The sequence below is a fragment of the Cetorhinus maximus genome, chromosome 21, assembly GCF_964194155.1.
Source record: "Cetorhinus maximus chromosome 21, sCetMax3.hap1.1, whole genome shotgun sequence".
Taxonomy (NCBI): domain Eukaryota; kingdom Metazoa; phylum Chordata; class Chondrichthyes; order Lamniformes; family Cetorhinidae; genus Cetorhinus; species Cetorhinus maximus.
The window spans coordinates 1,338,594-1,360,772 of NC_135899.1; the positions used below are offsets into that span (position 1 = coordinate 1,338,594).

At 44.2% G+C, this 22,179-nt stretch overlaps 1 protein-coding gene across 1 annotated transcript; it reads right to left on the reverse strand.

Annotated features, from left to right (window-relative positions):
• Nucleotides 1-3,611: 3,611 nt before the first annotated feature.
• Nucleotides 3,612-15,821, reverse strand: LOC144695550 (zinc-binding protein A33-like). Its single transcript, XM_078566424.1, has 6 exons — nt 15,253-15,821; nt 15,067-15,162; nt 14,740-14,973; nt 13,390-13,412; nt 13,177-13,292; nt 3,612-4,344 (listed from the first exon to the last, which is right to left on the reverse strand). Exons 1-6 carry the CDS (start codon nt 15,658-15,660, stop codon nt 3,839-3,841), a joined length of 1,383 nt encoding a protein of 460 aa, XP_078422550.1. The 5' UTR covers nt 15,661-15,821; the 3' UTR covers nt 3,612-3,838.
• Nucleotides 15,822-22,179: the final 6,358 nt, after the last annotated feature.

Sequence of the window (22,179 nt, forward strand, 5' to 3'; positions counted from 1 at the left end):
TAAAATTTAAAAATTGGCCCACTGTTTAAAAATAAGGGGTCTCCCATTTAAAAGAGAGATGAGGCAATTTTTTTTCACTCAGAGGGTCGTGAGTCTTTTGGAACTCTCTTCCTGAAAAGGTGACGGAAGCAGAGTCTTTGAATATTTTTAAGGTAGAGGTGGATAGATTCTTGTTAGGCAAGGGGTGATAAGTTATCAGGGGTAGTTGGGATGCAGGTTTCAGGTTACTATCAGATCAGCCATGATCTTATTAAACGGTGAAGCAGGCTCGAGGGGCTGAATGGCCTACTGCTCCTTGTTCCTTTGTATGTTTGTATGTTCGCACCACTTACATCAGTCAGTCATGAATTACCCTCAAAATAGAGATTGGAGTCATGACTAAAAGCTACATGCCTACTCTGTAATCTGTTTAGAAGTAGCACTAATAAACAATTGTTAAACAGAAACTAATGTCTGTCTACAGCCTGTCAAAGAACCAAGTCCCACGCCTGGTGTCCAAGACAGATAAACCCAATCTCAGAACATGGTGGCAGTTCAGAACAGGTGGGTGTCAGTGGCAAAGCCAGTATTTGTTGCCCATTCCTAATATCTACACAGACTAACGGAGCCATTCACTGGCACAAACAGTAATTATTTAAAGTTATTTAAAGCTCGTAAACCGGTCAACAGAATCGGCTCGCAAAAAACAAAAAAATGACGGTGCTCTACCCCCACCAGGTGACTACATTCGGTAATGCAGGAGAAAATAAATCTGTGGAGTCCCGATCACAGCCCGCAGGTGGCGGTGTTGCTCCATGCAAAGTAGGATTTTGATGTTAAAATAGTGTTTTTATTCAGCTGCCTTCATCAACATCGATACACAGGAACCCTGGAGAGCTATCATCAGACAGTAGTGACTGAAGTCCTGATATCGTCTTTCAGGCAGTAAATGAAGCTGAGTGATCTCATTGAGCATGGAAATAAATTCGAGGGCCTGAATGGCCACCTCCTGTTCTTACTACGTAACATAAATATTCTGAAAAATTACTCGGTTAGAAATAAATTCGTAGACAGTTTGCGGGTTTAGGTTTATTGTTTTGCTGACAAGTAGTGTTGTTGCACCATTAAACTCTATTTATATAATCTAACAATTTGACCTGTTGTAATGAAAGCAAAATACTGCGGATGCTGGAAATCATCTGAAGAAGAAACGCCAACTCTGTTTCTTTCCCCATTGGCATGGATCTGGTGGGCACTTTTCCAGCACTGGCTGGTTTTATTATTATTTTAATTTGCTGGTGAATAGAACAGGGAAACTTGATGTTGCAGTATCACCAGTAGCCACTGGGTGGGGCCGCTGCACGGTTTTTTGCAATCTGATTTTATTCCTGCAATACCCTTCTGGGCCAGGCGGTGGTGGTGTTGCACTGTCTAATTTTCCTTTCATTCTCACATTCTAACAATCCACCAATGTCCCCAGTTATTTAACTATGAGGGAGTTCTTATCCTCTCTGTTAAACGCAAAACACTGCGGATGCTGGAAATGTGAATCTCCTCTCTGTACTTGGAATACAGGCCCAGCTTTTTGAATCCAGCTCTGCTGACACACATCAAGATCCCAAACTGGGAAATTTCACACTCCCAACCCGGGCTTTTTTGAACATTGTACAGACCGGCAGTGTGGAATTTCCCGATAGGGACTCGGTGTGTGACAGGAACATGGAAGTGGGAAATCCAGGCTCATGTTTATTTTCCCTCCTATTTTTCTGATCCAATTCTCTTTCCGTTGTGAAGAAAGGTCCTGCCTGAATTGTCTGATCAGCCGAGTGTTGCAGCATTTTCTGTTTTTGGTATTGTCGCCAGTCCCAGGTAGCCAGCAGCAGGTGGCGATACTGCGCTGTAAAACTTGACTGATCTTTGTACAGCTCAACGTCGCCATCATCTGGCTGCAACAGGCACTACAATGAACTGCAAGGGAAAGTTAAACACTGGGAGGAATTTTCACTTTGATCAGCGGTCACAAAACAGGCGTTAGCGGATCAGCGTGTGTTTTACACCAGCATTGCAGCAAACGTCTGATTTCTGCTCTTTAAAACCAAGATTTCCGAACACCCCATATCCTTGAAGAAGCTAATTTGTGTAAAGCTAATTTGTGCTCTGAAGAAGGGTCATACAGACTCGAAACGTTAACTCTGCTTCTCCCTCCACGGATGCTCAGACCTGCTGAGTTTTCCCAGCACTTTCTATTTTTGTTTCAGATTTCCAGCATCCACAGTATTTTGCTGTGACCAAATTTGTGTATTTCGTCATAGCGTCATGTAAGTCTACAGTACAGAAAAAGGCCCTTCGGCCCATCGAGTCTGTGCCGGTCAAACAAGTACCTAATCTAGTCTAATCCCATTTTCCAGCACCAAACCCATAGCCTTGTATGCCATGGCATCGCAAGTGCACATCCCAATACTTCTTCAATGTTATGAAGGTTTCTGCCTCTACCACCCTTTCAGGCAGTGAGTTCCAGATTCCCCCCAGCCTCTGGATGAAAAAATTCTTCCTCACATCCCTTCTAAACCTCCTGCCCCTTACCTTTAATCTATGCCCCCAGTTTATTGATCCCTCTACCAAGGGGAACAGTTCCTTCCTGTCTACCCTATGCCCCTCAATTTATACACCTCAGTCATGTGCCCCCTCAATCTCCTCTGCTCCAAGGAAAATAACCCCAATCTATCCAATCTCTCCTCATAAGTAAAATTCTCCAGCCCAGGCAACATCCTGGTAAATCTCCTCTGCACTCTCTCTAGTGCAATCACATCTTTATTTGTCGTGACTTATATGAGGAACGTTCTCATTTTCAGAACACAATACTAACCTGAATTTAAATACAAGTGACAGTGGGAGCGATGAGAAAGGGCTTGGATGAAGCTGTTGCCGGATGCACACATTTCCCTGAAGAATATTAGAAAACTGTTCAACAATATTGTTATCCTATTTTAGTAACATTGAGCAGAGATAATGATTAGGGAACAGTTTTGAACACCTCTGCTCTGTCTGCCAGTGTGATCCTAGCAGTTTGAAGGTGGAACATGACAGCTCAATAAGGAAAGTGTTGGAGCCATCAAGTGTGGGGATGATAGCGGCAGGGTTAAGGCACTGGGTGTGAGCTAGGTGGGGGTGGAGATAGGTGATGTTCTGGAGATATTCATAAATGAAATGAAGGGAAAGTGGGGAAATGAGTGGCAGAGGAACAGAGATAGAAAGGGACAGATCCTCGGATTGGCCCTTTAGGGTGTGAGGAAGGAGTGTGTCAGTGTTAAACTGAGAGGGAGTGTGGAAAGAGAGTCTCAGCATGAACTCTGGGGAAGGGTCAGGTTGAAGTGAGGGGGTTGAAGAGAGAAAAATATAAATTCCCAATTGCCATGGAAATGCAGTATTGTCACCCTTCAATATCTGGATTTCTCTCTCAGGTTTTCATGTTCTGGGTGCAGAGTGAGAAATGGAAACACAGAAAAAAACCCCAGCTACAGACTGGGAAACAGGTGAAGAGATGGAGGGTGGGACTGGGTGGTTTGACTGACTGAAGCAGGGTGTAAATGAAGGAAGGAGACACACAATATGTTTAATTTACATTTTATTTTAATCCTCTGACGTTTATATTTGTATTGGTTTTATTTACAGTTTGATTGGGATTTTACAATTTGGAGATGAAATGACACGTTAAGTCACAACCTGTTGTCAATGGTGGTTTCTAACCTCCAACCCCTGACCTCTGCCCCTGACCCTAATAACGAGGTCGTCATTGTGACGTCAGGGATGATGTGACCCCCCCACCCCCCAGAGGCCCCGCCCCTTTTCCAAATCCGGATCAGATTCTCAGGAACTGGTTTCCATCCCAGGTCCAGAAGAAAGGATAAAGTTTCTCAGTGAATTTATTCCCAGTGAAGCTGTGGAGATGGGACTTGGTGTCCGCGCTGTAAAATGAAACTGTCCCAGACTCAAAACTGAGATAAACTCCCACCTTCCCGGGGATCTGACCGACAGGGAGACGGGATCCAGGAGAGGAGTTTATATTAAACTGATCCCCATCCCGCCCAATGGTCCAGAATCCAGTCTCCGGGCTCAGACTGACCCAGTCCCTCTCCACAGACTCTGCGGCTACTCCCAGACTCCAGCCCCGATTCCCCTTCACCTCCACCTCCCAGTAATGTCTCCCCGATGTGAATCCCTCTGATCCCAGGGCACAGAGCCAGAATGTAAACCTCTTCCCGGTGTCAGGGAGACTCCTCCGGGTCCCGGTCCGTCTCAAACTCTTCAGATCCTCAGACACCTCGAGCCAGGGATTCGCTGTTTCCACATCCAGGGTCACAGAGACTGGAAGAGAAAAGCAGAGAATTAGAGACTTACTGGGGATCGGGCGAGAGACTCACTGGGGATCGGGGGAGAGACTCACTGGGGATCGGGGGAGAGATTCACTGGGGATCCGGGGAGAGACTCACTGGGGATCGGGGGAGAGACTCGCTGGGGATCGGGGGGAGAGACTCACTGGGGATCGAGGGAGAGACTCACTGGGGATCGGGGGAGAGACTCACTGGGGATCGGGGGAGAGATTCACTGGGGATCGGGGGGAGAGACTCACTGGGGATCGGGGGAGAGACTTTCATCGATTTGACCATTTTTGATTTGTTTTCCTGTTGCTCAACATGAAAAAGAGCCGCCCTGAGGGGCGGAAATGAGAATCTGACAACAGCAGAAAACACTGGGACTTCCACAGAGGGAGGTCACTGCTTCTGGAAATATCAAACATTACACCCACCCTCCTCAGCTCTGTGGGATTGTGTGGGGATAGAAATAAGAAAATGAACAAAAGCTGGAACTGGAGCCTCAATGTTAAAATAAATCCTGTTCCCAGTTTAATGCATCACAAAAGGGATTTACAATATCTGGGATTCAAACACCCACCACGCTGCTGAGCAGATTACTGATTGAGGAAACTCACTCTGTCGGATTGGGGGTATGAGTGTGTCTGTGCGTCGACAAATATTTCTGCAGATCGGTGTGCGCGCATGTGTGTGTGTGACAGGCGTGTGACTGTGAGTATGAGACTTTTTATGTGTGTATAAGAATGGTTGCCTGTGTGTGTGATTATGGTATGAAAATTACCCACAAATTACTCCAGCAAATTCCCCACAGGCATGGAGATATTTTACAGAACAGATGGAAAAGTGTTTTGATGGATGGGACACTGACACCAGTACTGGGGACAGAGGAAGCTGTACCATTGGGACAGCCTTCACCTGAACTGCACTGGGACCAGGCTCCTGGTGAATTGTACAAATAGTGCTGCAGCGAGAGCTTTGGAGATCTTGTGACACAGCGGGCAGTGCTCCTGCCTCTGAGCCAGAAGCTCCAGGTTCAAGCCGCACTCCAGGACTTGATGCCAAGGAATGTGTGTTCGTAACACAACTGAAAAGGTTGAGGATCAACTTGTAAATCCTGCGAATGGCAGGTGGTAAAAGTGGGAAAGATTCTATGCGATAGAATTAAAATTGGAGCCTTGACCATCACTATTTATAGTTCCAGGCTATAACATGAATGGAGAAGTGCATGTTGCCATAGTGACTCAGCCTCCTTGGCTGGATGAACGATGTGGGTCAGGTTGGTGTGAACAGCACGGTGATCAATCGTTGTTCCAGTGGGATGGATTTGGGACCTGTCCTCTTACCCTACGCGTGGTGGAGATTGCGGTGCTGTGGGATGAGATCAGTGCAGTCGTGAGAAATGACTTTCGTTTAGAGAATCAAAATATAGCATTAGTTTGGGTGGAGATTAGAAATAGTAAAGGAAAGAAGTCACTGGTGGAATGCTTCTTGGCCTCCGGAAAGTAGCTACACTATAAGATAGAGTATCAGTCAATAAATAATGGAGACCTGTAAGAAAGAGATGGCAATAAACGTGGGAAATTTTCATCTTCAAATATATTGAACAAATCAAACTGGCAATGGTAGACTGGGGCATGAGTTTCTGCTGTATTTGAGAATGTTTCTTTGAACAATATGTTCTGGACCCAACTAGGGCACAGGCTATTTTAGACGTGGTAATAAGTGTTTATACAGGGTTAATTAATGACCTGATAGTAAAGGATCAATTTGGTAAGAGTGATCGTAACATGATAGAATTTCACATTCAAGGTGAGAAGACAATTAAAGACAATTACAAGGTTATGAAGACAGAGTTAGCTAAGGTGAAATAGGAAAATAGGTTAAAAGGTTAGACAGTAGAGAAGCAGTGGCAGATATTTAAGGATATATTTCATGACTCTCAAGAAGCTATTATTCTATTGAGAAAGAAAGAGTACATGGAAAGGATACACTGTTCGTGGATAACAATGGAAGTTCAGGATGATATCAAATTGAAAGAAAAGATGTACAATGCTGCAAAGATTAGTGGTAGCCCAGAATATTGGGATTTTTTTTAGAAACCAGAAAAGGATGACAACAATGGTAATAAAAAGGGACAAATTAGAGTGTGAGAGAAAACTAGCAAGGAATATGAAAACAAACAGTGAAAGCTTCTACAATGATATAAAAAGGGAGAGAGTAGCTAAGGTGAGGGTTGTTCCCTTAGAGGGTGAGACTGGGAAAGAAGGAAATAGCAGAGACTTTGAACATGTATTTTGTATCAGTCTTCACAGTAGAAGACAAAAAAGTATCCCAAGAATAGCAGAAAACCCAGGGTGGGCGGTGGGGGGGAGGGAGCTAGGAACTTAAAACAATCACAATCACTAGAGACAAGGTACTAGGAAAACTATTGGGACCGTAAGGTTGACAGTTCCCCTGGACATAAGGCCTGCACCCTAGCATTTTAAAGGAAGTAGCTGCAGAGATAGTGGATGCATTGACTGTAATCTTCCAAAATTTCCATGATTGTGGAAAGGTCCCAGTGGATTGGAAAACTACAAATGTCACATCACCATTCAAGGACGGAGGGAGACAGAAAGCAAGAGACTGTAGGTCAGTTAATCCAACGTCTCTCATTGGGAAAGTGCCAGAATCCATTATTAAGGAGGTAGATGCAGGGCATTTAGAAAATGATCACACAATCAGGCAGAGTCAACATAGTTTTGTGAAAAGGAAAATGTGTTAAACAAATCTACTGGAGTACTTTGGAGGTTTAACAAGAGAAACCAGTAGAAATAGTACATTTGGATTTCCAAAAAATATTTGACAAGGTGCACAAAATTAGAGGTATTGCGCATGATATATTAGAATGGATAGAGGGTTAGCTCACTAACACGAAACAGAGAGCTGGGATGAATGGGTGACTTTCAGGTTGGCAAACTGTAACTAATGGAGAATCAAAGGGATCAGTGTTATGGCCTCAAATATTTATGATCTACGTTAATGACTTGTATGAAGTGACTGACTGCATTGTCGCCAAATATGCTGATGCTACAAGGATATGGAGGAAAACAAGTTGTGAGGAGGATACAAAGTATGCAAATTGACATATGGAAAGATTGAGTGTAAAAATATGGCAGATGGAGTACAATGTGGTAAATATAAGGTCACCCTCTTTGACAGGAAGAATAGAAAAGTAAAATATTATTCACATGGAGAGGCACTGCACAATGTTGCAGCACAGAGGGATCTGAGTGTCCTTGTACATGAATCAGAAAAAGTTAGCATGTGAGTACAGCAAGAAATTAAGAAGGCAAATGGAATGTTGGTCTTTAGTAAAGGGGATTGGAGTATAAAAATATGGAAATCTGGCTACAATTCTACAGGACATTGGTGACACTGCACCTGAAGTACTGTGTAAAGTTTTGGTCTAATTACTTAATAAATAATATATTTATATTGGAAGCAGTTCCGAAATGTTTACTAAGCTGATTCCTGGGATGAAGGGGTTGTCTTATGAGGAAACCTTGAGCAGGTTGGGTCAATACCTTTGTAGTTTAGAAAAATCTGAGTTGAAGTTATTGGAAAGTATCACATTCTAAGGGGATTTGAAAGGGTCGATGCTGAGAGGATGTTTCCCCCATTGGGGAAAACTAGAACCAGTTCGCAGGGTTTAAAAATTAGGGGTCTCCCATTTAAAATGGAGATGAGGAGGAATTTCTTCTGGATTGGATGCATCCCAGGTTACTGATGGAAGAAAAGGTGGAAATTGTGGATCCTCTGCCCACAATCTTCCAATCCTCCTTGGATCCACAGGAGGTACCAGAGGACTGCAGGATTGCAAATGTTACGCATTGTTTTAAAAACGGGAGGAGGGGTAAAGCCAACAATTACAGGCCAGTGAATCCATCATCGGATGCGGGGAAAATTGTAGAGACAAATATCTGAGAGAGAATGATTTGGCCTTTGTAAAAGTATGCATTTAAAAATAAAATACATAAACACACAAATAAATAATAAAGTCAGTATGGATTTGGTAAAGGCAAACGTCTTGATTGTGTTCTTGATGAAGTAGTGAAGAGGTTTGATGAGGGGAGTGCGATCGATGTGTTTAACGACTTACAGAAGACATTTCACAATGTCTCACATGAGACTTGTCAGCAATATTAAAACTCATGGAATTAAAAGGAATGGATGTAAATTTGACTAAGAGACGGAAAGCAGAAAATAGCGGTGAACAGTTGTTTTTCAGACCGGAGAGTTGTGTTCTCCAGGAGTCGGTATTAGGATCATTGATCTTTTTGCTATATATGCTAATAAACTGAACTTGGGGTATTCAGGGTCCAATTTAAAAGTTTGAAGATGATTGAAAACTCACAAATGTAGGAAACAATGAAAAGGATAGTAACAGGCTTCAGGAAGACAGGGATAGACAGTGAAATGGGCAGACACAGGGCAAATGAAATTTAACACATGTTAGGTGATACATTTTGGTCGGAAAAATGAGATCAGACAATATGAACAAAGTGGTACAATTTTAAAGGAGGTGCAGGAACTAAGAGACCTGGGTGTATATACTCAAATCTTTAAAGGAGCCGGGGAACGTTGAGATGACTGTTAATAAAAACTTGGCTTTACTATTCGAGGAATAGAGTGAAAAACAAGCAGATTGTTTTAAAATTTAATGAGCCACTGGTTAGGCCTCAGCTGAAGCACTGTGTTCCGTTCTGGACTTCACTCTTTAGGAAGGATGGCAAGGCATTGGAGAGGGTGCAGAGGAGACTGACGAGAATGTTCCAATAATGAGGACTTCAGTTATATGGACAGATGGAGAAACTGAGGTTGTTCTCCTTTTCCAGAGAAGGTTAAGTGGAGATTTGATAGAAGTGCTCAAAATCATGAATGCTTTTGATAGAGTAAATGAGGAGAAAATGATTCTGAGGGGAGAAGGGTTGGTAACCAGAGGACCTGATTTAAGGTGATTGACAGAAGAAGCATATTTTACTTTTACACAGCGAGTTGTGACCTGGAATGCACTGTTTGAAAATATAGTGGAAACAGATTCAACAAGAACATTGCAAAAAGAATTGGATTAAATACTTGCAGGGAAAGGTTTATAGGACTATGGGGATGATGGAACTGTATAAAACGCTGGTTAGGCCACAGCCGAAATTTTGTGCACAGTTATGGTCACCACGTTACAGGAAGAACATAATTACTCTGGAGAGAGTGCAGAGGAGATTTACAAGGTTGTTGCCAGGGCTTGAAAACTGCAGCTACGATGAGAGATTGGATAGGTCAGGATTGCTTTCCTTAGAATAGAGGAGGATAAGGGGTGACCTAATTTGAGGTGTACAAAATTATGAGGGGCCTAGATAGTGTAGACAGGAAAGACTTGAAAGACTAGAGCTGAGGGATCAATTACCAGTGGGCATAGATTTAAGGTGATTAGCAGAAAGATTAGAAGGGACATGAGGAAAAACTTTTTCACCCAGAGGGTGATGAGCATCTGGAATTCACTGCCTAAGTTGGTGGTTGAGGCTGAAATGCTCAACTCATTTAAAATGTATCTGGATCTGCATCTGAAGTGCTGTAACCTGCAAGGTTACGGACCAGATGCTGGAAGGTGGGATGATAATGAGCGGCTAGTTTTTTCCTCTTTTTTGGTTGGCGCAGATAGGATGGGCTGAATGGCCTCTTTTTGCACTGAAACTTTTCTATGGTTCTAAGGGAAAGAGGAGGGAAGTGGAAAATTGGATAGCTCCACCAAAGAGACATCACAGGAACAATGGGCCGAATGATCTCCTCCTTCTGCGTGACAACTTTTTATGGTCACAAAATATAAACATTTTTATTAAGACTCATTCTGTATCTGTGATTAATCTGGTTTGAAATCCCTGAAAATATCATAAAAATGAACTAAAACATTGATTAGTTTCACTGGTTTACATTCATCACTTCCTTAGCAAATTAAATATTTTTAATATTTGGAGGTTTTAAACCTGCCTATCAGAGCCGTTTCATCTATAAAAGTGAGCTCAATTTGAAGGGCCTCCTCAAACATGTACCAGGCTCATTATTCTGATCAGGGATCATGGCCAGATTTGTGCGGAGAGCAAATTTCCAGAACAATAATTTTCAAAGCAGCATTTAAGATAGCGGTACTCCATTTAGACAGCCCACTCCTTCCAAAAGCAAAAAACAACACCTGGACACAGCAAACCGACATCACCATGTTTACAGATCATCAACAAAATGATATCCATGAATTGCAACAAATATATTCTTAGTAACCTTTGACAGCACCTTAGGCAGTACCTTCCAAACCCACAGCCGCTACCATTTAGAAGGACAAGGCCAGCAGATACATGGGAATACCACTGCCTGGATGTTCCCCTCCAAGCCATTCACCATCCTGACTTGGAAATATATCATCGTTCCTTCACTGTCGCTGGATCAAAATCCTGGAACTTCCTTCCTAACAGCTTTGTATGTGTACCTACGCCACAAGGACCTCAGTGGTTCAAGAAGGCAGCTCACCACCGCCTTCTCAAGGGCAATTAGGGATAGGCAATATATGCTGGCCTAGCCAGCGACACCCACATCCCCATGAATGAATGAACTAAAACATTTCTGAGACTAGCTTTATGTTCCCAGCTTGTTCATTGAACTTAAATTCCACCAGCGGGCACGGTGGGATTTGAACCCATGTCCCCACCGCATTAGAATGGGCTTGAGGATTACTAGTCTCACGAAATGGACCACGACACTAACATCTGCCACTGCTGCTGCTGTTGTACTTAGATTTCCAGAAGGCATTTCACAAGGTATTTCAAAGGTTACTGTACAAGATGAGACTACATGGTGTCGAGGGTAACATACGAGACTAGAACTGAGGCATGCAGTTTAAAAATAAGGGGTCTCCTGTTTACGACAGACATCTCATCTAAAGAGAGCAGTGGAGGCAGGGTCATTGAATATTTTTAAGGCAGAGGTAGATAGATTCTTGACGAATAAGGGATTCAAAGGGGGTAGACAGGAATGTAGAGTTGAGGCCATAAGGACCGAAATCAGATCAGCCATGATCTTATTGAATGGCAAAGCAGGTTCGATGGGCCAAATGGCCTACTCCTGCTCCTAATTTGTATGTTAGTATATATGTAATTTCCAGCCTCATTTTACATTCCTGGTCCATCTCTAACTCTTCCCTTCACTCCTTTGACTTCTCTGTCTCCATTTCTGGGAATAAGATATCTACTAATATTCACGACAAGCTCAATGACTCCCACAGCTAACTTGATTACACTCCCTCAAACCCTGTTTGCTGTACGACTCTACTCCATTCTCCCAGTTACTCCATCTCCATCACATCTGTTTGAACCTTGAGTGCTAGGACTCCTGATTTGTCTGCCTTTTTCCTCAGCCGAGGACTCTCCCCACCATGGTTGACATGATCCTCCACCATGTCCGATCGACTTCACACACGTCTGCTGTCACACCTTTCCCTCCCACTCATAGCTATGATAGGGTACCCATTGTCCTCACCTTCCATCCATGAACATCTGTATTCAGTAGATCATCCTCCACCATTTCCCCCACTTTCAGCCTGATTCCATCACCAAACACAACATCCCCTGCCCTCCCCTTTCAGGATTCTGAAGACACCGCTCCCTCTGTGATACACTGATCCACTCCTCGGTCACCCCCAATACCCCCTCCCTTTCCTGCAGCATCTTTCCATCCAAGCACAGGAGATGCAACACCTGCCATTTCACCTCCTCTATTCTCATCATCCAAGGCTCCAAACACTCCATCCAAGTGAAAGTGATTTAGCTGTGCTTCTTACAAAACAGTATTCAGTCCACAAACATGACCCCGAGCTTCCTGCCGCTTGACATTTTGCTCCCACTCTGACCTTTCCATCCGCGGCCTCCTGCAGTGTTGTAATTTATCTCAAGAGAAGCTTGAGGAACAGCAGCTTATCATTCGACTCAGCACTCTGCAGCCTTCTCACCTCAACACTGAATTCAACAATTTTAGATTAGATCCTCTGCCTACATTTTGTTTTAGGTTCTCTTTCTCCGGTGTGTTTTTTACATTTCTTTCTTTATTCCATTACTTTTCAGTCAGACCGCTGCTATCCAGCCATCCACACATCATCCAGCCACAGATTTCGATCCTTTACTTTATCCACTACCACTCCCTTTGGCTTTTGTACTCTGAAACTTTTCATCATTTAATCTCTGCTGTCCTCCACCCTGTCACAAACCTTGCCTTTTGACATTGCTAAGCCCCAAACCGCCCCTTTTGGCTTTCTTTACATTCCTAATTTTACTCAGCTCTGAATCATTGATCTGAAATGTTAACACTGCTCTTTTCTCCAAAGATGCGAGGGGGACTGAAAGCCCTGCCATTGCTACCAAACTCCCTGTCCCACGAAGCCCCTCCAGCCATCACTGACCTGTCTGCCGGGGTCCATCCTTGATCCTAGGCCTCAGGCTGGTGTCGTACTGGCAGCAGCCATCGCCCCTCTGACTGGCCGTCAGCACTCAGCGAGTGTGATTCCGCCCCCATGCTCCTTGATCTGGGGGAAGGCCCGCTGCTGTCCTGTCAAATGTCTGAGTGGCTTTTGATGTGACTGGCCTTCCCTAAAAGAGGCAGCACCAGGCTCTCCCTGACATTCCACCCAGCGGCTGAGACCCCCGTCACCTCCATTAAATACCACCCACTATCCAAGATATTTGTATACATAATGATTCAAATTATAGGATATAAATCAGGATAAAGGAAATTATCTGAGTTTTACCAGGGTTAATGGCATTCATCATTTCTCCCCACATTGGACACGGGAAAGGTCCGTTGAATTTTTCGATGGACAGGACATCATCTGCTAGTGACAGCTCTTTATATTCATTGCAAATCCTGTCGGTATTAAACAGTTGATTACAAATTGACCATAAACACTTGCCTGAGTAATTTTACCAACTTGCACTGAGTTTCGCTAAAGTTCATGTCCTACCTCCTCTTCTGAGATGCTTCCTCCTGAAATAAACAAAACACAAATCTGAGTTGACCGAGATTGACTGTCCATATCCAGAAAGCAGGAATGACACTCACATTGTTACAAGCTGCTGAGAATTGTCAATTCCCATTGCTGCAGACATAGAAGAGAAGGAAGATGCTACACAAAGAATATCGGAGCACAGGAGAAAGTATAAAAAAGTTTACAAGAACTGATAGGGTTCAAGTAACAGCAAAGATTGATCCACTTTACTCTAGAAAAGAGAAGACCTGATAGAGATCTTTAAAATTATGAAAGGGGTCGATTCGATCGATTCAGTGAAGATGTTTCCATGAGATGGGAGTCCAAAAATAGGGGCTTTAAATATGATATAGTTACAAATAAATCCAATGAGGAGTTCAGGAGAAACTTCTTCACCAGGAAAGTGATGAGAATGCGGAACTCACTGTCTCACCGAGCCATCGGGTGGAATTTAACGTGGGTATTGATGGTCTCGTCCACCAGCTGCTGAGCTGGCAAGGACCCCACGCCACCTGCTTTTGGGAAGACCTGTCACATTAAATGGCAATCAGGCTCTTCATTGGGCAGCGGTGGGCCTTCCCTGGGATGAAGAAATGTCGGGATAAACGTCCCGCCTACTGAGAGCTGCCGGCCAATCAGAGGCTGGCACCTCTTCATTGCTCAGAAACACCACTGGGGAGGGACCTGATCCACAGGCGAGTGATGGATGGAATGGGGTCACGGGTTCGGAGTCGCCGGCAAGAGCGGAGTGGGGGAGCTTGGCTGCATCTGCAGTGGGATAGCTCTCAGTGACCCCTACCCACCACACGATGTTGGGACCCTCAGTCAGGCACTGAGTGCTTTTGAACGTGGGACCCCCCTGAGAAACACAGCAGCAACCCGGACAGGATTTATTTATTGAGCTTCCCTCATGGTGAGTTCCCTGCCTGCTGCTGGGTGAATACCAGCGGCAGTGAGACCAGACCTTTAAGTGAACACTAATTGTCCACTTCAGGGGCTCAACAGGCAGTGGGAAGGCAGTTCACCAGCCTTCCTGGTATGGACTTAAGGAGGTCAGAGGCTGAACGGGGGCAGGGTACCCACCCATCATCCACCCCCCTCCTATCCCTACCATCACCAAACTCGCCTCAGTGGGAGCACATTAAATTCCGCCCACTGAGGCAAACATTGCAGATATATTTAAGCGGAAGCTCGATAAGCACATGAGGGGGAAAGGAGCAGAAGGATATATTGACAGGGGGAATGAAGTAGGATGGGAGGAGGCTCGTGTGGATCATGCTGTGACTGTGCACTTTCACTGAACTAAACTGAAATATAATCCCTCACCTTCAGAAATATCACTCCGTCCTTTTGTTCCAACAGTTTTTCCAACTGTGAGAGTTTCTCCTGAATAGAATTTAAATTCTCCTGAATTTCACGAAGGTTTCCCTCCATTGTTTTCAGAATTTTTCCCTCTTCTTCCCTGAGATCTCGGATTAAACGCTGCTCCTTCTCACTGAGAATCTGGTGCATTTTAGTGAACTCGGATGTGATGTGGGTCTGCAGACTGCTCGACTGTTCCTAGAAGAGGAAACGTTAAAAATAATATTTCTATGTAATACAAACAACAAAATAATGAATTAAATTTGGAAGCTCAGCACAGGGAGACTTTACTCTAATTTGGGAAATTTTCTGTTTCTGCCGCTGCTCCATTTCTAGAACCGCCGATTTCTTCTGTGTGAGAGAATCGAAGGAAGATTTCACCCGATCCTGGGATTGGGAGAGAAAATCAGAAAATAAAAGTGTGAGACCATGAAAATGTGATCAAATAATCAGGTCATCAAATCTGTTCCCTTTTACCTTGTAGATTCCAACAGCTTCTTTAATCGGCAGGAAGCGGTGCTCTCTGTGTTCCCGCGAAGCCACACAAATCACACAGATCAATTTCTTGTCAGTTTCACAAAACAGCTTCAGTTCTTCCTCATGTTCCTCACAGTGAAATTTACTTTCTTTCTCTTTCGGATTTACCTTTAATTTTCGAGCTTTTTCAGCCAAATTCGCTAAGGCCCGATTTATTCTGAGGTTTCTTTCCGGAAACTCCTCTCTACATTCCGGGCAGGAATTTATCTCCTTTTCCCAACACTGGGTGATACAGGAGCGGCAGAAGTTGTGTCCACACTCCAGTGAAACCGGATCGGTGAAGAAATCAAGACAAATGGGACAAATTGCCTCCTCAGTCCAACTCTCCTCCGGCTGTCTGGAAGCCATGTTCACACTCAGCACTTCCTGATTCAAACCACTTTCAGTTTCAATGTTCCTGCGCTGCTCCTGAACACATTCAGTTCGGTAATTCCCTCAGGACTTTCACTGCAATACACAGGAATTATTAAGATAAAAGCAAAACACTGCGGATGCTGGAAATCTGAAGCAAAAACAAAAATCACTGTCAAAACTCAGCAGGTCTGACAACATCTGTGGAGAGGAAGTCAGAGGTAACGTTACTCGAGTCCAGATGACTCGAGTCTGGACTCGAAACGTTAACTCTGTCTTTCTGTCCACACATGCTGCCAGAACTGCTGAGTTTTTCCAGCAATTTTTGTTTTTGTCTCAAGGAATTATTGTTATTTGCTGCTCCAGGTCCCGCCCACTCTGAGACCTAAAGACAAAACCCAGAGCAGAATGAAGAATAAACAGGGAATAATTGAACCCAGGCGATGAGAGCGAAGGACCGATGGTAGTTGGGGGTGGGTGGAGAGAGGATGGGAGGAAGTGGGGATTTTGTCCTGTGAGTGACTGGCAGATGCTGCTCTCCTTCATATACTTCTGTCTCAAAGCAGCACCAGGCATGGATGACCAAGGTGTGTTTTACTTTATGGGAAACACAAACTGAAACATATTGTCCAGCTCCTCCTGACCTCTCCCTTTAAATCCACGATGATTCTCTCAATCGTCACTTTGGTGGTCTCACCATTTAACTGAAGTCCCTCATCCCTGGTCGCATTCTGGTAAATCTGCCCTTGCAACATCCCTTTGGCCTTGTCAGCCTTCCCAAAGTGCGGTGCCCAGATTTGGCTGTAACTTCGGCGGAAGAGCAGTGGAAATCCTGCCGGTGTCGTTTACACCATTTCTCCGGGATCGCTGCAGGTTCCCAGTAAATACAGTGGACAGTCTAGAGAATCTACCCATGGAAATTCAACCTCAAGTTTTTTAAATCAAACTCTACAGACTATCACAATTCTCCCTTAGATTGTATCTTCCTCCCCCGGTGACGGGGAGAGGTAGGGGTTAAGGTGATATGAGGTATCCATGAGACCCAGTGTCCTTCACTTCAATGTGCAACACATTTTCACTGCGCCGTGTAACTGAATTCATAAACTGAAAGCGGATCCAGTGTCAGCATCAAGAAATTCTAGATCAGTGATCAGACAGGATCTCCACAATGTACCATCGATCCAGCATCAGTGCACGACACCATGACTGCCCAGTGTGAATTCCTCCATTCATCTCACCAGCCTTTCCCAGTAATGTATTAAGTTACCAGAAGGTTGGTGCTGTGGATCCTATTGACTCTACTCCCACTCCACAGACCCATGTGAAAGTTTAGAACAATCGAGGAGTCCATTATGTGAGCTGGCTGTACTACAGCAACCAAAACTAATCTACTCATCGGATTCTTATCGCCTTATAACCAGAAATTATGTTTCTGCTATTAGCCTGGACTGAAATTAGCCAATTCTCAGAGGTGTGAGGAGAATTCCATATCTCACCTAATCCCCTCCTGAAAATAATATTCCTGCAATCTGCACATTAGTTTGGCAGAATATCATCAACTAACCTTGTGCATCTCTTCAGAAACAGCTCACCATTCACACAGTAAACCGTCCAGACATGACACAAGCTTTTTCCGATATAGAGACGGAGAGAGGAATAGAGAAGCAGATTACTACCGTTTTTCGTCCAGAGGACATTACCGACCCTCCTGTCCATTCCTCTGGGCTCCATCCTGCTCCCGGAAACCTTCTTCCGACCGCCCATTCGTCTTATCACACATGAGATTTCCCACCGATCACCTCCTCTTCCTCTCTCTCGAGAAATAAACAACGCTGGAACCTCGACCATCTGCTGTGAGACTGGGACCCCCAATAGAAATGGAAATGGGTCAAAAATAGAGTTTCCCATACTTACTCTCATACTCAGTTGTTTAGCTTTTGTTTGATTTTGTTGATATAACCACGTGTCCAGTGTGTGCCCACAAAACCATGTTTCCAAATTAAATGACAAATGGATATCCTTTTTCACCCAGAAAACAACAGGCTTATCCTGCTGGGGCACTAACCCGGAGACTGAGAGAAATCAGTTTAAAAACACGCTCTGTTCCATTTACTCATTTTATTCAAACCCAGTTTGACTCCAACTCATTTTCTCATAGATAACCGAGATCCCGCTGTCAATCTGAAAAACATTCACCAAAAAAATCCCCCACTTTAAAGGAGCAATGCGCTGTGTTCAACATTTAGTTCATTGATTCCCCGACTAAATTTACTGCCCTTCTCAGGGAATTGCTGTTATTCGCTCTTCTCGGTAGCGTCTGATTTTACATATAGGGAGAGGCGGACTGACTATCCAGCAACGTCCCCGTGTCTCCCTCAATATCTCCACTGATGAATTTGGACACTGAAACTTTCTAATTCCGGTCTTTCCAGGGGCTCTGGGCTGTTTCCCGGTCTCCCCATCCCACCTCAGCCGCTCTTCAGCCGCCTTCACTCACTCCGCAGCGGGGCCGAGTTCCTCCGCTCAACAGTTCCACACCGTTTAAACTGAGACACATCTGACAGGGTGAGGGTTAGAAACCCTTATTGACAACATCATTGTCACTGGACGCGTCCGTTCCTATTTAAGTTCCTTCATCTCACTCAGACTGATGACAGAACAGACTCAGGAATTGTACATTCAAGGAAATTTCTTCTGGTTCCACCTCAGAGTGAGTGAAGCTGGCGGCCCCTTGGGGAACTGAGGCCAATGGGCAGGGTGGGAAAGCAGCTCGAGTGAAGGGGAAAGTCGGCTTATGAGGGGAAATACCTTGGGGGATCAGATGGCGGTGAAACTGGGTGTTGGACACCCACAGGTCTCAGAGTGAGTGAAGGTCACGGTCCCTCCACACCTGGGAGGAAGAAACTACAAGCTGGATCCCATCTGAAATCCGGCGCTGTAGCTTCACCTTCCGCCTGTGGAACAACATTACAGGCAGCAGCTCCCTGCCCGGCCGCCCGGGTTCCTGCAGTTCACAGCTCACTCTGCCCACTAACTCCCTCTCCACAATTCACCATCTATTTATTTCTTCACTCCCTCTCTTTCTTTCCCTCAGCCCTACACAGGTCCTTGCTAATCTTTCAGCTCCCAGTTCAGATCCAGGGCTGATACCCGGAATGTTAACCTGGCTTCTTTCCATTTGTGTTGCGTAGATTTCCCATGTATTTTTTTTATCCTTGATCAGGTGCATCTGTGCTGGATATGATGGATTCCACCAGCAGTGTGAAGATCCAGGGTAGAATTGATGAGTCTGTGTGTAACTGGCGGAGACTCACATGGTGTAGGCAGTTTATTGAAACATTGCACTCTCATTGCCCATGATGTTTTTATTAAGTGATGTGAGTGGGAGGATAATCGAGCACAGTTCTCCAACAATGTCGTGTGCTGCATGTGAGATCCCACTGGTGAGAGGGTCCACCAGGATTTTCACCACAAACTGCTGTTGTTCCCGTACATCCTTCCAAGTCCCTGATCCAACTGAATTTCCCATTACTGCCCAAAACCAATTTCACCCACAGAATGTATTCATTGATAGTGCATGTTCATAATGAATTTACATCCAAATCAGGGTCACTGTGGTTTTAGAGCTGTCTTATTAACTGATTATTTTCATTAATCTAACAATAGAAAGAAAGCAAATAAAACTGAAAAATCTATTCTTGTCAGACTACAGCTTCCAAAGCCCTGTTTACTAGTCTGTTCATATCTTCATCACTGTTCTCTATTCTTCAGGTCTTGTCTCTGTCTTCTTTAAACCTGTCATCATCAGCCCTCTCCTCAAAAACACCAAGACTTGACCTTACAGTCCTTGCAAATTACTTCCCTTCTCCCTTTTATTTCCAAAGTCCTTGAACATGTTGTCACCTCCCAAATCCATTCCTAACCATTCCCATATTCCCTGCAGCTCCATGTTTGAAACTTTCTATCAGGTTTCTGCCTCTGCCACAGTTCAGAAACAGCTCTTATCAAAGTCAAAATGACATCCTGTGTGACTGTGACAAAGACAAACTTTCCCTCCTTGTCCTTCTGGACCTGTCTGCAGCCTTTGACATGGTTGACCACACCATCCTCCTCCGACGCCTCTCTACTGTCTTCCAGCTGGTGGGACTACTCTCACTTCCTTCCATTTGTATTTTTCTGGCAACATTCTCAGATTCAGTCAGTTTGTTGGAAACCTTTTGTCACATATGATCTCGAGATGAGTTACTGACCTCATATTCATCCCATCACTAAGATTGCCTATTTCCATCTCTATAATATCACCTGACTCCACCCTGTCTCACCTCATCTACTGCTGAAATCCACATTCATGCCTTCATTACCTCAACGATTCCAACACATTCCTGACTGACCTCCTGCATTCTACCCTCCATAAACTTGAGGTCATCCAAAATTCTGCTGCCCATGTCTTAACTCACACCAAGTCCCATTCACCCATCACTTCTGTGCTCACTGACCTACATTGGATCCTTGTCAAGCAACATCTTGATTTTAAAATTTTAGCCTAACATCAGTTGTAGGGAAAATGATAGGGTCTATTTTAAAGGCTGTGATAACAGGACACTTAGAAAATATCAATTGGATTAGACAAAGTCAACATGAATTTATGAAAGAGAAGTCATATTTGTCAAACCTACTGGAGTTTTTTGAGGATGTAACAAGCAGAATAGATAAGGAAGAATCAGTGGATGTGGTGTATTGGATTTTCAGAGACCTTTTGGGAAAGTCCCACATAAGAGGTAAGTGTGCAAAATTAAAGCACGTGATTGGGGTAATATATTGGCATAGACTGAAAATTGATTAGCAGATAGGAAACAGGGAGTAGGAATAAATGGGTCTTTCTTGGAGTGGCAGGTGTGACTAGTTGAGTACAACAGAGATCAATGCTTGGTCCCCAGCTATTCCCAATATATATCAACGATTTGGATGAGGGAGCTAATAGTTCCAAGTTTGCCGATGACATGAAACTTGGTGGGAATGCAAGCGGTGAGGAGGGTGTTAAGAAGGTTCAAGGCAATTTAGGCAGGTTGAGGGAGTGGGCAAATACATGGCAGAATCAGTAAAACGTGGATAAGTGTGAAGTTATCCACTTCAGTAGGAACAACAGAACGGCAGAGTATCATTTAAATGATGATAGTTTGGGAAATGTTGATGTACAAAGGGACCTCGGTGTCCTTGTACACCAGTCACTGAAAGCAAGCATGCAGGTGCAGCAAGCAGTTAAGAAGGCAAATGGTATTTTGGCCTTCATTGCGAGAGGACTTAAGTACAGCAGCAAGGTTCTCTTACTTCAGCTGTACAGGTGAGACCACACCTGGAGTACTGCATGCAGTTTTGGTCCCCTTACCTAAGAAAGGGCATACTTGCCGGAGACATGTGCTGCAAAGGTTCACCAGACTGATTCCTGGGATGGCAGGATTGGCATATGAGGAAAGATTGGGTTGACTAGGCCTGTATTCAATGGGGTTTAGAAGAATGAGTGGAGATTTCATTGAGACATAAAATTCTGACAGGGCTTGGCAGGCTGGATGAAAGGATGATGTTTCCTTTGTTTGATGGGTCCAGAGCGTGGGGTCACAGTCTCAGGATATGGGCTAGGCCACTTAGGACTGCAATGATGAGAAATCCTTTAACTCAGAGGATGGTGAACCTCTGGAATTCTCTACCAAAGAGAGCTGTGGAGGCTAAGTTGCTGAATATATTTAAGAATAAAATAAATAGATTTCTAGACATTAAAGGTGTTAAGGTGTATGAGGAGAGAGCAGGATCATAGCATTGAGATAGACGATCAACCATGATCATATAGAATGGTGGAGCAAGCTCGCGGGGCTGAATGGCCTGCTCCTGCTCCTATTTACTAACATTATCGTTCTTGTTTTCAAATCCCTCCATGGCTTCATCTCTCTCCCTTTCTCTGTAATCTCCAGTCCCACAACCCTCTGAGATATCTGCACTCACCGAATTCTGGCCTTTTGTATATCCCCAAAATGATAATCATTGCACTATTGGTGGCCATGTCTTCAGTTGCCTCGGCCCCAAGCTCTGGACTTCCCTCCCTTCGCCTCCCCACCTCTCTACTTCATTTATCTCCTTTAAGACACTCCTGAAAATGTAACTTTTTCACCAGCTTTTGGTCATCTCATTTAATATCTCCTTACATGTCTCAGGATCGTACTTAATTTTATAATGATCCTGTGACACGCTGTGGGATGTTTCATTACATCAAAGGTGCTATGTAAATGGAAGTTTTTGTTCAATATCACAGTGAATAACTAGAAGCATAAGCCCAATGAATAGGGTTCTTCTGATCAAGTTACAGAACTGATCGGTCTTGAACGGTTCTTTCTGTTTTCTATCAAGTGATCAGATTCACATGCCTTCCAAAGAAGGAGTGGTCAGAGACACTAAACACAACATAGAAATTTCAGGGGTGTTTGAGCAGTCTGAACCTGTCCCCTCCCTGTCAACACCCTGGAG